Consider the following 16,513-nt stretch of genomic DNA (forward strand, 5'->3'; position numbering starts at 1 on the left):
CCTGCTTCCCGCCGCTAGCTCCACGCGGCGCAGGGCCACACCGCAACCCACGAGCCCCGCTCGCAGCTCCTGAGGCCTTCGCCTGCCACGCGCAGCCTCTTCGCTCATTGGCTGTCGGCCCTGTCACGTGCTCTCACCCCCCCTCGCCTGGTGGGCCCGCCCCCACACCGTGGGAGCTGAGCCTTCCGGCGCGAGGCAGCAGCCTGGAAACAGGCGATGTTTGGCGCGCGTGCTGAGGCTACAGAGGCCGCAGCGGACAGGCAAAGCAAGAGAGCCTCGCGACGGCCGCACAAGCGCCCTCCTGATTGGCTGTGTGACCAGTTCACGTAGTTTCCGTTCCTTCTCTTGACCACGCCCTTCCTGCCCCTCCCCTGCGCGAGGGAAACACGCTGTTCTCGCGTGGGCCAAACAAAACTCGTTCCTCATTGGTTGCCTGTAGGGCTCACGTGATTCTCTCCTTGCCGGCCCCAAATAACGGCCTGGCCCCATTAGGTAGTCGCTCGCCGGGTGAGGAGCGGGCGGCGAGACTAGGCTCGGCGTGAGACTAGCTGGCAGGGAGCAGCCGAAGCCGCGGGGCGAGCCGACGGGCCGGGCGTGCTGAGCAGGTGTCTTCATGTGCCAGGTACTTGACAGCCTCCCGTCATTCCCCTCTCAGCTCTTGCCCTGCCTGGATCCCTCCCGACGTGGTAGCCCCCCCCCCCCCCCCCCGCTGCCCGTCTCTGGAGCGCCAGCCCCTGGGTCTCCCCGAGCGCCGCTCCCCCTGAAAGCCCCGACTCTGCGCCCCAGGAACGGGCAGGACGCCTCTGCCAAAGCCGGAGATGACAGAGGACCCTCCTGGTGGCTCAGACACATTCCCCCGCCCGGATGGCACCTCCGCGTAGATCTGTGGCGCCAGCATCGGAGGTGCCGCTTTACAGAACATCGGGATGAACATTCCAGAAGACCTGCAGCCTCATCCGGGACTCCACTATCAATTGCAAAAAAAGAGTTTAAGGGAGTAAGGAATGAGGCTGGTGATGCTTAGCAGTGGCTAGACCTCCACAAAGCAGACTAGCAGGGGCTTTGCAAGAGAAGGGCAGGTTTATGTTATAGCTTACGTACATTTATCAGATGTGTAATATTTCTGAGGAATCTCTTAACTTTTTTAAACACTTTATATATTGCACCTGAGTACATCATTTGCACCAATCAGGGGTGGCCAGCCTGAGCCTGAGAAGGAGCCAGAATTTACCCATGTACATTTCCAAAGAGCCACAGTAATACATCAGCGCCCCCCCCCCCACCCATCAGCTTCACCCCCTGCTCCCAGTGCCTCCCACCCACCGGCAGCCCTGCCGATCAGCATCTCCCCCCACCTCCGGATCAGCTGTTCCATGGCAAGCAGGAGGCTTGGGGAGGAGCGAGGGCATGGCAGGCTCAGGGGAGGGGGTGGAGTTGGGGGCAGGGTGTGTGGCAGAGTGAAGGGTTGAGCAGTGAGCACCCCCCGGCACATTGGAAAGTTGGCACCTGTAGCTTCACCCACGGAGTTGCATATTAACTTCTGAAGAGCCGCATGTGGCTCCAGAGCCACAGGTTGGCCACCCCTGACACCAATAGTTACATATCCAGTAAGAAACGGAATGTCACAAGTTGGGGGGATTGTTTGTTCATAAAATACCTCAGTTCTTTGGCTATAAAAATAGTTTGGTTGTAAAGGATATAGGACAAAGGACAGACGAGGTGAAGAAAAAATACTATCGTACAGCCAATAAATTAAAGATTTTTTAGTATAAAGAAACACTTTAAGAAATGTCAGGCTTTAACTGAAGGTTGCACCAAATATATGTTCTCATACAAGCAAGAGAAAACTCAATATAAGACTACTTAGTGAATGCATAAATATATTAATAGCTACGTATAAGTGAATTTTCACATGATTTGCGCACTTAACTTTCATTTGATTATGCACTTGACTTTCAGTGGGAGTAAGACTATTTGAAAATGGGACATAGCCTGGTCTACACTGCACATGTTGACATATGTTTCCTTATGTTGAACTCTGCATGCATGTATCTACACTCAAATTTGTCTCCAGCCAGCAACCCCATCACAAGACATAGTAAAACCACCTCCTTAACAGCACAGAGCCATGGTCAACCTATTGAGGTTGGTGCAGAGTGAGTGTAGACACTGCATGACCTGTGTCAACCCTAACAGTCGTCCAGCAGCTGTCCCACAATGCCCCATTCCCTGTGATATTTACCAATCTGGAAACAATTTTAAACTCCACTGCCCAGGGCCACCAGAAGCCACATACCAAGTTAAAAATCCCTATGTGGTTTTGAAATGTGTTTTCTCAATTGCCCACCTTAGGATAAATCTAGCAGTTCTTCCTTTTTGTGTGCAACCGTCCATGCAGATTCCACACACTAGATGCACTCCTGCCTGGCGTAAACCGGAAGTATTGGATCTCCTGGGTCTGTGGGAATAAGTGGCTCTGCAAGCACAACTACAGATCAGTCATAGAAACAGGGATATCTATGAGCAGATTGTACAGGGAATGCAGGAAAAGGGGTACAACAAGGATCAACAGCAGTGTTGCATGAAAGCGAAAGAACTTCACCAGGGATACCACAAGGCCAGGGAGGCCAACAGTAGATCTGGTGCTGCCCTGTAGATCTGCTGCTTTTACAGCTAACTGCATGTCACGCTTGGCAGAGACCCCACCAGCACCCCATGGACAACTCTGAATACCTTGGAGGCGCCTGAGACAGAGATCTCTGCCAAGAACTGTGAGGAGAGGGAGGGAGGGAGGGGGAAGACCTGAGTGGGGATTCAGACCCTGCCACATGGCATGGCTGATTTGCAACTCCTCTACAGGCTAGCCTGTCCTGAGCATGGATGAGCCTGATGAAAGGGAATTGAACTCTAGTAAGTGTGTGCATGTATTTTGAGTAACAATGGTTAAATTTAAAGATGGCACCCAGCCCATCCCCAAATTAACAAGGCAGAGGTATCAACTTTTCAGTGTTCTATTTGTATGAGAAGAGATAGAGATACAACAAACAGAGGTAGAGTTGGCATCTGTTTTTCATTCCCATGTTGGATTAGGTGGGGAAGGGAGTCATGCGAAGCACTTTGTTTATGTACATGGGGATGTCCCTTTTATATTCCAGAGAAATATCAATGAAATTTTCATGTAGGATCTCTGTAGTCCTCTCCTGTAGGTTTCTAGAGATGGCTCCTTATTTCTTTCTCTGCAGTAGGACACTTTCCCACTCTGCAGTGAGTTCGGCTGGCACCATTGCAGTAAACAGGCTAGCAGCATATGGGCCTGGACAGTTTTGGGACGCCAGTAGCAACTGTGTTCTCTGTACTTTTGTGACCCACAGGAGAGAGAGATCAGCTAAAATCACCCCCACCTGTGGAAAATAGTGCCAATATTCAGTGCCGTTGCCCTATACTCATACCCATGAAATAGGGACCAAAATTTTATAGCTTCATGCAACAGAAAATCCTTCTCCGGCCTTGCCCCTCGTGGGCCATACTCACCATGACGGGGACTGGAGAGCAGTGCTGTGTAGAGGCGCTCCAAAGCTGCAGTGTTACTAAGTGTGTCTAAGTAAAAGCGTTTATGGGAATAAGGGAAGAGAGTTTTGAAACTTACCTTTCACTTGTAACTGTAAATCCAGTGGTACATCTGTCTGGTTTTATCAGCAGCTTCTGACACGGAGGGCTTGAGGGATGTGCCTGACCACAATGAGGAGGAGAAAGAAGAGAACTGGAGAGCACGTGTTCTGCAAAATCCTGCAAGCTAGTGCTGTATCGGACTGTGAACAAAGGGCTTGAAGGGCCAATGTGATCGACAGTATGGAGAAGGACAGAGAGGACAGGAAAAAGGTCAGGAGTCCCAGCTAGACAAGGAGAGGGAAATGCACACAGACATAATGGATCTTCCGAGGCAGCAAACCCAAATGCTACAGACCTTTGTTGACCTACGGGTCCAAAAATCCACAATTCTCTGCCCTTTGCAGTCTTTGGAGGACTCCATGGTCGCTACTTCCTAGACCCGTCAACATACCAGATGGCAACACAGTGCACATAAGTACCCCTGCTACTACATGTTTGGGGAACAGCAAGGAAAACCACTGCTTCACATACACTGACCTGTGAGAACCACAGTTGGTGTATGCATAGCCACAACGGTCTACATTTGTGCACTCAGATAGACATGAATGTTTCCTCCCTTTCAAGTTTAAAATTTTCACCAAGTTAATTTATGTTAAAAATTTGTATAACATTGCCTGTGGGTTTATTTGCACATTGATTTTCTGCACTGTTTTCTCCCACTCAATAAAGTTCTGTTTTTGGAAGATCAAATTATCTTTATTCGTTCACAACAAATTTTGCAGAATTCATAGTGGTATTCAAAGCACCACCTAGTTCATAATTTCAGAAAACTCCCAGTTATATTTATAAATGGACAGCAAACACAACAGTTCTGAGAAGCACCCAAAGCTACAGGCCCAGAGCATACTCCAACACAGAACCCTACTGTGGCTTACTATTAAAGTGCTCTTTCAAAGTGTCCCTCAACTGCATAGCTCCATGTTAAGCTCTTGTAATGGCCCTTGTGACTGGTTGTTTAAAGTCAGTGGAGAACTGCTCCATCTCTGCTGTCCACCTTGGTGGCAGCTTTTCCCACTTTGCCTCACAGATATTATGCAGGACACAACATGAGGCTATAACTAGGGCCCTACCAAATTCATGGTCCATTTTGGTCAGTTTCACAGTCAGAGGATTTTAAAAATTGTAAATTTCAGCTATTTAAATCTGAAATTTCACCCTGTTGTAATTGTAGGGATCCTTACCCAAAAAGAAGTTGTGGGGGGAGGGGGAAGTTTGCTGTACTGCTACCCTTCCTTCTGCACTGCTGCTGGCGGCGGCACTGCCTTCAGAGCTGGGCAGCTGGAGAGCAGTGGCTGCTGGCAGGGAGCCCAGCTGTGAAGGCAGAGCTGCCATCAGCAGTAGCGCAGAAGTAAGGATGGCATGGTATGGTGTTGTCACCCTTACTTCTGTGTTGTTTCCTGCAGAACTGAGCCCTCAGTCAGCAGCCACCACTTTCCGTCCACCTAGCTCTGCAGGCAGCAGTGGAGAAGTAAGGATGGCATGATATGGTATTGTCACATTTACTTCTGTGCTGCTGTTGGCGGGGTGCTCCCTTCACAGCTGGGCGCCTGGCCAACAACCGCTGCTCTCTAGATGCCCAGCTCTGAAGGCAACACAGAAGTAAAGGGGGCAACACCGTGACCCCCCTAAAGTAACCTTGTGACCTCCTTGCAACTCCTTCTAGGCTCAGGACCCCTAATCTGAGAAATGCTGGTCTCCCCTGTGAAATCTGTATAGTATAAGGTAAACGCACACAAGAGACCAGAATTCGTGGTCAGTGATGCATTTTTCATGGCTGTGGATTTGGTAGGCCCTTAGCTATAACCATTGGGATATTTTTCTCACTGAGATCTAATCTTTTGAGTAAACACTGGCAGCGTCCCTTCAGTCTACCAAAAGCACATTCAATTGTCATTCTGCACCAGCAAAACCAGCAATTGAATCTTTCCTTCGTGCTGTCAAGGTGGCCATTGTATGGCGTCATGAGCCAAAGGAGCAAGGGGTGGGCTCTCCCATTTCAATATCACCAATCTGCCAGTCAGAAAAGAATGTCCCTGTTTACAGCTTTCTGAACAAGTCTGTGTTCTTAAAGATGTAAACATCATGCACCTTCCCTGACCAGCCCACACTGATATCGGTGAAGCGTCCCCAGTGATCCTCCAGTGCTTTCATAACCGTAGAAAAGTAGCCCTCCCTGTTGATGTATGTGGTGGCAAGGTGGGCTGGTGTCAAATAGGGATATGCGTGCTGTCTATTGTTCCTCCTCAGTTCGAAAACCCCATTGTTGCAGATCCATCCACTATGTCTTGCACATAGCTGAGAGTCACAGTCCTGTGTAGCTGGAGACAATGGCCCTGCACACTTGCATGATAACAGTCCCGACTGTGGATTTCCCACTGACTAGTAGTAGACCAGCATTACAAGTTTCCACAGTTTTCAGAGTAACAGCCGTGTTAGTCTGTATTTGCAAACAGAAAAGGAGTACTTGTGGCGCCTTAGAGACTAACCAATTTATTTGAGCATGAGCTTTCGTGAGCTACAGCTCACTTCATCGGATGCATGCCGTGGAAACTGCAGCAGACTTTATATATACACAGAGAATATGAAACAATACCTCCTCCCACCCCACTGTCCTGCTGGTAATAGCTTATCTAAAGTGATCATCAGGTGGGCCATTTCCAGCACAAATCCAGGTTTTCTCACCCTCCACCCCCCCACACAAATTCACTCTCCTGCTGGTGATAGCCCATCCAAAGTGACAACTCTTTACACAATGTGCATGATAATAAAGTTGGGCCATTTCCTGCACAAATCCAGGTTCTCTCACAGTGTGACCACTGCTTGTTTCTCCACTGTCAGTGTAGCTCTCATTCTGGTGTTCCTGTGCTGGAGGGCTGAGACAAGCACACAGATACAGGTATGTGGCCTTTCGCATCCAAAAGTTCTGCAACCACTGCTTGTCATCCGAAACCTGCATTATGATGTGATCATGAGACAAGTCAGCTACCCATTTCTCGGGCCTAGAAGCGGCGCTCCACCATCTGCAGCTGCTCCAATGCCACCAGCAACCTTGAAATTTTTTTCTGCTATGTCCCTCAGCAAACTGTCTTTGAAGACATTCTCGTGTCCCTGGTTATTGTGGCACTTCCTGTGGGTGTGAAAATACAGAATATTCATGCATCCTGTATTTGCAGTGTTCATGAGAATAGTGCAGAGCTCTTTGGGCTCCATGCTTCTGTCAGACACCGAAAAGTGCCACACGAGTTTGTGGGATTTTTTTTTTTAAGTGCAAAAAATATGGGATATGGTTGGAATCATGGGATGGAGAAAGTTCCATCAGGCTGATGTCTTGAAGGCTTCTTGGTGGGCTTTAGCCTAGTTAGAAAGTTTTGAAGGCTAAATTTTTGGAGGTTTTAATTTTACCTACATTGTAAATTGAAACTTGTTTGTAACCAGGTTAAGGGACAACCATGTTTTAACCAGTTCCTTGACAGAATTGCATCTGTAATGTAAATGGGGCCCAATTCCACAAGAGACAGATGTTAGATCCAATTTTATTTAACAAATTCTTTAGTTATCAAGAAGAACGGAGGAAATAGCATATGTATTAAATTTGCAGATGATACGAAATTGGGAGAAGCTGTGAACACCAGAAAGAAGAGAGAAGTAATACAAAGGGACCTAAAAAGGTTATTTGAATTGGACAAATGCAAGCTAAGACATACAGGGGAAATAAAATAAGTCACAAATATTTATTGAGAAGGAGACACTTGGAAAGCCGCAACGCTGAAAGAAATCTGAAGTCAATCATGGACAGCATATTCAAAATGAGCTTGCAGTGCAATATGGCTGCAAAAGAACACAACATGGTTTTGGTTTGTAAAGGCAGAAGAATCCCATCTCAGAGAAGGGAAGGTCTTTATACTGCTCTGGTGAAAAGGTTCCTAGAAAACTGCATTCAGTCCTGGGAACCTCAATTCTAGATAAATTGATGTTTGCAGTGTTGTTGGAGCCATGTTGATCCCAAGATATTGGAGAGACAAGGTGAGTGAGGTCATATCTTTTATTAGACCAATAAAAGATATTTCCCTTGGTGTGAGAGACAAGCTTTTGAGCTTCAGATAAATTGAAGGCATGGTGATGCTCAAAATAAGCCTGTACCAAAGCCCACAGTCCTCACCAACTCCTTCACTGCCCATTCCTATCTCTGTCCCTCACAACCTACCTTCCCTCTGTAGGCTGATCAGATTTTCAAAGAAAAGTGCTAGGAGACAAGTAGGGTTGTCATGGAAAAGGTTTTGGTGAGGGACCAGGAAGGTTGATAGGACAGTGGGACAAAAAAGTAGACCTCTTGTCCCATTCTCTGCATTTTAGAACAAAGAACTGTGCACACGTCACAGTAAAGGGAAAAGTAGGACAAAACTGTATTAAGAATTAATACATAATTAATCAAATGTGAGAACACTCTAACAACTATTTGGGGTTCCTACCTTACACACACAGGGTGGTGTTGTTCATAGACTCAACAATCCATAGTTCCCCAGAGCATTCCCTGTGGGAGTCTGCAAGGCTGTCAATGTTCTTTTATCCTATGGGTGTCCCTGACCAGCTAGTAGAGATGGTCCCCGGCACTAGTGTTGCATGAGAAAGACGTCTCTCATTCCTATGACATCACAGGCCCTCTTTTGCCTGACTTGAGGTTCCCAATATAAACTCCAGCTCTTTCTGCTTTTGTAGAAATTAACTCACATGGCCTAGCATGGTTGCCCAAGGAGAGGAAAGGATGCAAGGAGCCTTCCCCCTTCACAAGCTACCCTCTCCCCCCACCCTAGCACAGGAGTCAGGGACAACAGCAGTTCCTGAACTCTCCTAAGCACAGGGATTGCCCCCAGCTAGTGTCCTCTGTGGTGCTGGCCACCCTATAGGAGGTGTGGGGGAGACAGAACTACTGCCCACAGAGGGGACCACATGTAGTACTACCAGGAGGGAATGGATTAGTGGGTTCACTGCCCCTTTGTGCCAGCTTGTTCCTGGAGGGACTGTGCCTACTTGAAGCACAAATCTTCTGGAAATTCCCTCTGTGGTGGCATGACTCAGCAGGGCTCCCACTGTGGGAGTCCCTAACACAGGGGTGGGGAACCTACAGCCCACAGGCCAGATCCATCCCACTGCATCATTTCATTCAGCCCGCAGCAGGTCTCCATGCCACAGGCTGGAAGCCCCGAGCCTCGGTGCTCCCCCACTGCAGGGCTGGAGCCGCAAGCGCCAGGTTGCCAGGCCATTAAAAGTCCGGTTGGCTCTGCGCAGCTCCCGGAAATGACTGGTATGTCCCTGCGGCTGCTAGGCACAGGGGTGATAAGGGAAGCTCCACACTGCCCCCGCCGCCAATGCTGGCTCCACAGCTCCCATTAGCCGGGAACCGTAGCAAATGGGAGCTGCGGGGGCAATGCCTGCGGGTGCAGCCAGCATGCACCGTGCAGAGCCCCCTGTTCCCTCCACCTGGGGGCTGGACATGGTGGGCGCTTCTTTCTGAGAGCCTGCCTTAGCACCCCGACTGGGAACTGACTGAGGTAAGTGCCGCCCAGCCAAAGCCTGCACCCCAAACACCCAGCCTCAAGTCAGAACCCCCTCCTGCACCATAACTCCCTCCCAGACCCCACACTCACACTCCAAGCCCCTGCCCAGAGCCCCCACCTACACCCCTCATTTCTGGCCCCACCCTGGAGCCTAGGGGAAGCCCTGAGCCTCTGTGCCCACTCCCCCACAGGGTTGGGTGTGGCCCGCAATTGACTTTTTCTGTGGGTCAGTGGCCCCTGGTAGAAAAAAGGTTCCCCACCCCTGCCCTAACAGGTACAATCCACCCTTATTATTTGACTAAGCATGATTGTTCCCTGAGGCAACAATAAAACAAATCTCCAAGCAGTGCCCCCTATTTTTTGCCAGTTACCCCATTCCCTAGGGGGCACTTTACATCTCCATAGGGTTTGTCTTTTCCCCTTTATCGGTTGTATTTAGCACTTTGCCCCACCGATCAGTTTTCCCCCTGTTCAGCTGACATTCCCCAACTGCCACAGGACCTTCCAATCTCCTGTCCTTTTTCCAGTAGAAGGGGCATCAGCCAGCTATTCTGTTGCTGTCTGAATAGCAAGAGAGAGGGATAATATACCACAGGGATCCCATCATACTACCCTTTAGTTAACATAAATGATGGATCTTACACTTGTGGGTGAAACATTCCTTCCCCAAATAATATCGCAGCTCTATAAAAATTCATGTTTGCTTTTGCTTGCAGGCATGTTACCTGCAAGGAGATCATTATTATTCCTTGGTTACATGGAGAGAACTGGCTAAATCTGAGATCAATGAAAAATTGCCTATCCAGTAACATACTGCAAATTGCAGCCACTTTCAATACCTCACACGCTGGAGGAATTCCAAGCCAACCATTCCGCTTTCACACAGGATTCTTAAAGTACATAAATGCCCTTTAAGTTAAATCTGCCTCACTGTTGCCGCTTTTTAAAAATTGCTTTTCCATTCCATTATTTTGCTCTACGGAGACCGACGCACTCCAAAAAGCAATACGCAGGCTTTCCTCGGCTTCTCCACACCACCACCAGCAGTTCCCTGGCAAGCACTGTTCCAAGAGCTGTGCACATTCCTAGCCACACTGGGGTGCACCAACAGAAGGGCAAATCTACAGCTTTGTCTATTGAACAAAGAGATACAGGGCAAAGTGACCTCTCAGTTCTCTTAGTGCATCTCCAATGAAATGAGTAGAATTACATTGGTGTAGCCATGTAGGTGAGACGAGAGAATGTGGCTGTGAAAGTCTGGGCTACAGGCATTTCTCCTTTCTCAACTGCCCTGGATTTTTTTGATCTGTACTTCGTCCTCCCACCATTCAGGAACGCATGAAGAGCACATGAATATTTGTTTAGGATTATATGTGGTGGTGTCTTGTAATGGGTGAAAGATGCTGACTAATAAAATGGCTGGCTCCGAATGTGGATTTTTTTTCCATTTGTTTATTTATTTATTTTAACGCTGGCTTCTGAGTCCTAGATCGTAATTGCCTTGAATAATTGTGCAGGCTTCCAGCATGCAGCTCTTTGCCTCTTCCACCACCAACTCTCTTTGCTTTTGTAAGTACCACATGTTTGCCACTGGGGGCATTCACAGTGCCTGGCTAGCAGCTTCTCTTCTTTACAGTGACGGCTGTTTCTGCCTCTAAGCACTCTCTTCGTTGGTGCAGATGTAATTTTTCAAAAAAGCATTTGCAGCCCATTTATAGAAGCTTGGAGGCAGTTAACTTACTTTGCTGGCATTTTGTGGCAACCCAAGAGAATGGCTCTTTGAACGTTCCTCTGGTGACACATGCTTCCTGTAGCACCTTATGCAGACTGGTACATTTGGATGAGCCAGTCTTTGTTTGCAGCCAGGATGTGTGTTGAACAGACTTCTACTGTATTTATAGGCAGAATCCAGAATTTCAGCAAAGCCTGAGATTTCTGACCCTTACAGTGAGCTCTTTCTTTGTCAAAGGCGCACAGAGACAGCATTTCATTGTTTAAGGACAGCAAAACGGGCGAAAATGTAAACATTTCCCTCACACTTTGCTTTTCTTCCAAAGGCGATGAGCAGATACACTGGAGAGCTAGTTTGAAGAAGCTATCAGTAAAATAACGTAGAAGTATTTATATTAGCATCTGTTAATTTTAGTGCAAAAAGAAGCTGCCTATATACATATCAGTGTATATTATTTTCATGCTCCTAGCTGACCTCTGCTTGCAGTCCAAAACTGCTAGCTTGTTGCTAGAAATAATTGCTGTAAATGCTTTTTTGTGTGTGCTGATTTCTCAGATTTGTGAAAAATTATTTTACAGCAAATATTATTAAGTCTATAATAGTCATGTTTTAAAATAATAAGAGCTCTGGAGCCCTGTATAAATTATAGGGTTGTTTAAAGACAAGATTCAACCTTGGCTGCACCAGTACCAAGGGGCCACAGGGCTGGCATAACCCTCTTCTGTCAGAAATATCCCTAGCACATGGCACCCTCTATCGGAGTCCTAGTTCTGTGCTTTCACTATCCCCTATGCAGCCCCTGCACAGCAAGCATTGTGCAGGAGGGCAGGCAGAAGGGACAGTGGCCAGCACATTCTTACAACCCAGCAATTCTGTGCTTCTGCAATAGCCCATTTACAGAGTGGATTTGCCCTCAGTTCTTCCATAACCTGTGCCAGGGGCTAAAGTGGCCCCTGACAACCTCAAAATAAGGGAGGCACTTGGGCTGGTGTGGGGATAAATCTGTGCCTGTTTCAGCCCATCTTCTGGATATCCTTTGTTGGTGGATCTCAGTTCCCCTGGCTGGGATTTAAATCTGCCACCTGCAGGTAGAATTCCCAGCAGGCAAGTCACCACTCTGGTGCAGCTCCCACTGTAAGTGCAAGGAGGTGCAATTTGCATCATACACCTACAGGGGTGATGTGGAGATAAATTAATGATTGTGAGGGGCTCAGATGTTATTGGTAACGGGGCCCAGGTAAGTAAACCAGATAGATAGTCTACACCAGGTGTGTATCAGTGGAGAATCAGGCCTTCAGGCTTTTGCTTGAGGAGTTTCTGACGGTGAATGTATTCTGGGGAGTCGACTTAGAGCTGACATTAGTCAGCATATCGTGTATTTTGTTTTAAAGTTGTGTAAATGCACCAGATAATTTTTGATGGTTCCAGTCAATACATCTATAAGAAATGAAACTAAATTAGGTTAAATTAGTAAATAAAAAGACCACTGAATAGACAGTACTGAAAGGGAACAAAGGAATCACATCATCGTCACTAACATTTCTAAAAGCATCCTTTGTTGTTTGTAGTGTTGCTGTAGCCGTGTTGGTCCCAAGATAGGAAGGAGACAAGGTGGGTGAGGTAATATCTTTTATTTGGCCAACCTCCACTGGGGTGAAAGAGACACAGTTTTGAGCACCTCAAAGACCTGAAGAAGAGCTCTGTGGAGCTTGAATACTTGTCTCTTTCACCAATAGAAGATGGTCCAATAAAAGATATTCCCTCACCCACCTTGCGTCTCTACAAACATCCTGAAAGACAAAGAACCAGCAAAAGCTGCAAAGAATAAAAAGTGACAATTGTAGAATGTGTTTGGTAATTGCTGCTTTTTCTTCCTTGTCTATTTCGGTGGTGACCTTATAAATGAGTCCTTTAATAGTTTACATGTGGATGTCTCTCTAGGCTTTGCATGCAAAAAGGTTAATGCAAAACAGAATGACAAATTCTGCTCTCTGTTACACCCTGTAGCTCCACAGAAGGCAATAGAGTGAGAGCAGAATTCAAATTAATGCCATTGAAATCTCTATGATAAACATCCATTTTTTCATGGTCTGTGTGTATATAAATCTCCTCACTGTATTTTCCACTTTATGCATCCGATGAAGTGAGCTGTAGCTCACGAAAGCTTATGCTCGAATAAATTGGTTAGTCACTAAGGTGCCACAAGTACTCCTTTTCTTTTTGCGAATACAGACTAACATGGCTGCTACTCTGAAAATTGAAATCTCCCTGATTCAACATTCCATGAATATGGAGAACAGGGTTTTCTCTCTAATAACAGATTATTATATCTTCTTTACAATTAACCTGGATAAATATATAGAGAGAGTTAAGTATATTAACAGTGTTACTATTACTACTAGTCTCAAACAAACTTATTGTACAGATTAAAGCATTCAGATGGTAAAACTGGCTTGGACAGCATGCACTCTACTATGTTGAACCAAGATGTGGGCGATCCGTATAGACAAAACAGTACAGTTAGATTAGTATGGGAAAGTTATTTGATCAGTCACAATGATCAACACTCCATCTGATCTTGCACAGCCTCCTACCAGAACAGCTTAAAGGGCCTGAGTTGAAAGCCCACTGAAGTCAATGGAAATCTTTCCATTGACTTTAATAGGCACTGGATCAGGCCCAGTGAAAGCCATTTTTTCCCTCACTTATACTGGTGCTTCCTCACCGAAGTAATAGGGTTGTAGTCACGTAACAGAGGACAGCATGGCCCACGGGAAGGTGTTCAGATTACTCAGAAATTGTTAACTGGGAGTTTAGGGATAGAAAGCTTGGAAGGACAAAAACAAGCCTGAAGGCAGGTTCAAAAGAAAACAACCTCTGGCAAATATTGTGAAGACTTTTGCCTCTATATCGTTGGACCATTAAATTAACATCTTCTATTTTTTAAAAGGCCCAAATTTAAATGTTTTTACAGGCATACTTCTGAGGAATGTAAATAATGAAATGTGAAAGATTTGAAAACCGGAGGCCAAATTCTGCTCTCTGTTATATGAGTGAGGATAAACATTTAAATAAACCCTTTTTCTTCAGGGCATAAGCCAACTACTGACAGCCTGGAGTGAGGAGGAAATTTCCCCTCTCGGCATATTATGCCATAATTGTCCATTACAAGGTTTCTTGCACCCTCCTCTGAAGTATCTGGTATGACATTTCCTATGTTCCTAACCAAGGACAGAATTTGGCCCAGAATGTTTTAAAATTAAATTTCAGCAGCTGTAAGTATGTATTCTTTGTGGAGAAATATTTTAAAGTTATGCCAGAGTTTATGGCAGAGCAGGTTTAAGTCTCAGTTTTGAACCCCCTATGATCTCTGTAACCATGGGTTCAAAATCCCAGCAGGATTGACTCTTCCCTTAACCATCTCAGGAAGAAAACTGGTATCATACTGTTTACTCTATGGGTGCATCTACACTATAAAAATGATGTGTTTTTACCTCATGTTAGCTCACCGGATGTAAACCAGTGAAGACAAGGCACTTTATAGCTTTCATACATTAGCAGGTTAAGGTAAAGACTCTGGGGGGAGCGAAGGATTTACCTTTACCTGTTAACTCATGTGAAAGCCATAAACTGCATTGTCTTCATCAAGATTATGTCTCATGTTAGTTACCACATGTTAGCGACCACAAGGTAAGAACACACCTTTTTTCATAGTGAAGTCACACGTCTGGTGATGCTTTGTTGCTGTGATCACTTACAAGAGGTTTACTGAGTAAAAACCATCACTGTATTTTTTTAAATGAAAGCTCAGAGTCAGTGGGGACACTCCAATGTGCAGATTTTCTGATGTCAATAAAAATTAATCTAGCAACATGCTAGGCATAAGGGGTGGGTTTCATGAAGGGATTTAGGCTTCTCAGTCCCATTTTTTAGGCACCACTCTGATCCACAAAATTCCTGCTTGACTGCTGCCAAATTCTGTAGACGTCTAAGGGCTACAGCCAGAGGTGGCGAGTTATATGGGCCCATGGTGCCCAGGCTCCACCAATATTGGGAACATGGCCCTGGCTCCACCAATGTTTGGGCTTATATTTTCTGACCTGTCCATAGGGACGGGACGGCTCTGCTTGGACCAGTTCTGGGCAACACCAAAAATTATACAAACCTGGCACCCATGGCTACAGCGGCACAGCTATGCTGCTTCAGTGTAGATACCTCCTAAATTGATGGACGGGATATTTCCATTGCTGCGGGTAATCTGCCTCACTGAGAGATAGTAGCTGGGTTGACGGGCAAATTCTTCCACTGACCTAGCTGTGTCTACAATGGGGGTTAGGTCAATCTAACTACATTTCACAGGGTTTGAAATTTTTCATAGCCCTGAGCAATGCAGCTAGATAGACTTAAGTTTTAGGTGTAGACCAGGGATGTAGTTAGGTTGACGAACCCACACTGTAGATGCAGTGTAGACCCAGCTACGTCGACAGAAGGATTCTTCCATCAACCTAGCTTCTCTCAGAGAATTGAATTATCTACCTCAACAGAAAAAACCTTTCCATCAATGCAGGAAGTATTTACACTATGGTGCTACAGTGGCAGAGCTGCAGTGCTCTAGCTGTGTCACTGTAGCATAGACATACCCTTAGTTTTTTCCTCTGTGCATGCACACCGCAGCCTTGCTCTGGGCTCCCGGACACCTCTCTTGCCTAAGCAAGTCACAAACAGGGAAAGAGAGGTGTTTGGCTGCCCAATCTAGTAGGCAGTCTCTGCGTATGCCTACCAAATCAGGCCCCTCAGGCAAGTTCACACAAACCAGCTGTGGGAGGGGAGAGCTCCCTTAGAACCTTTAGCCAAGTGGATCAGGTACTCATTGAGGATGTGCTTCAAGTCTCCCCTCCTTCTGAGGGGGAGAAGGGATTTGAACAGGGCCCTACCACCTCTAAGGTGAGCGTCCTCATCACTAGGCTTTGGAATAGTCTGATGTGAGAGCCCCCTCAATCTCGCCTATTGATGTTGTTCCACTTTAATTAAACAGTGGAATACTTAAATATTACCTGAGCCAGAAAAAAAGAGTTAGAATGACTCGTAGCCTAGTTAGCCACTAAGCTACACATTATAAAGGAGTGCTGCTGCTGCCTCTTTTGTTTCAGGTCCTGCATGCAGCTTCGGCAGTCAAGCGCCCATCCTTCCCCCGGTCATGGGTCACTAGCAGAGCTAGGTGCCTCTGTGCAGCCCAGGCTTAGGCTACCTTTAAGAGAGGGGTGAGGCTTAGCACACAGATCTCTGGTCAGTATCTCCCACTGGCTAGCTTAGGCTGCTCTTTGCCTAATGTGCTGGCTTTGTGAATCACATTCTTAGGTGCAAAAAGAAAAGGAGTACTTGTGGCACCTTAGAGACTAACAATGTTTCATGTTCTCTGTGTATATAAATCTCCCCACTGTATTTTCCACTGCATGCATCCGATGAAGTGAGCTGTAGCTCAGGAAAGCTTATGCTCAAATAAATTTGATAGTTTCTAAGGTGCCCCAAGTCCTCCTGTTCTTTATGCAGATACAGA

At 46.5% G+C, this 16,513-nt stretch overlaps 2 protein-coding genes and 1 long non-coding RNA gene across 15 annotated transcripts in view; 1 reads left to right on the forward strand and 2 right to left on the reverse strand.

Annotated features, from left to right (window-relative positions):
• Positions 1-265, reverse strand: part of MGA (MAX dimerization protein MGA) — a 96,551-nt gene extending 96,286 nt beyond the window's left edge. For 5 of the 13 annotated variants that reach the window (XM_048855258.2, XM_048855256.2, XM_048855255.2 and 2 more), the window contains exon 1: positions 2-233. The gene's annotated coding sequence lies outside the window, so the exon portion shown is untranslated. Of the gene's footprint in view, position 1 lies in introns of all 13 variants that reach the window. The other 8 variants (XR_007357328.2, XR_012668966.1, XR_007357329.2 and 5 more) reach the window with 5 other exon arrangements.
• An 11-nt stretch (positions 266-276) lies between these two features.
• Positions 277-4,359, forward strand: LOC142072541 (uncharacterized). Its single transcript, XR_012668967.1, has 2 exons — positions 277-622; positions 3,700-4,359. It is a non-coding gene; the product is annotated as an uncharacterized LOC142072541 (long non-coding RNA).
• Positions 4,360-6,385: 2,026 nt separating this feature from the next.
• The window catches only part of TYRO3 (TYRO3 protein tyrosine kinase), an 82,413-nt gene continuing 72,285 nt past the window's right edge, over positions 6,386-16,513 (reverse strand). The window contains exon 19 of the mRNA XM_075129693.1: positions 6,386-6,796. Within this exon, the coding sequence (XP_074985794.1) occupies positions 6,652-6,796 (145 nt within the window). The 3' untranslated portion in view covers positions 6,386-6,651. The remainder of the gene's footprint in view (positions 6,797-16,513) is intronic.

Source organism: Caretta caretta, chromosome 6 (assembly GCF_965140235.1).
Source record: "Caretta caretta isolate rCarCar2 chromosome 6, rCarCar1.hap1, whole genome shotgun sequence".
Lineage (NCBI taxonomy): Eukaryota > Metazoa > Chordata > Testudines > Cheloniidae > Caretta > Caretta caretta.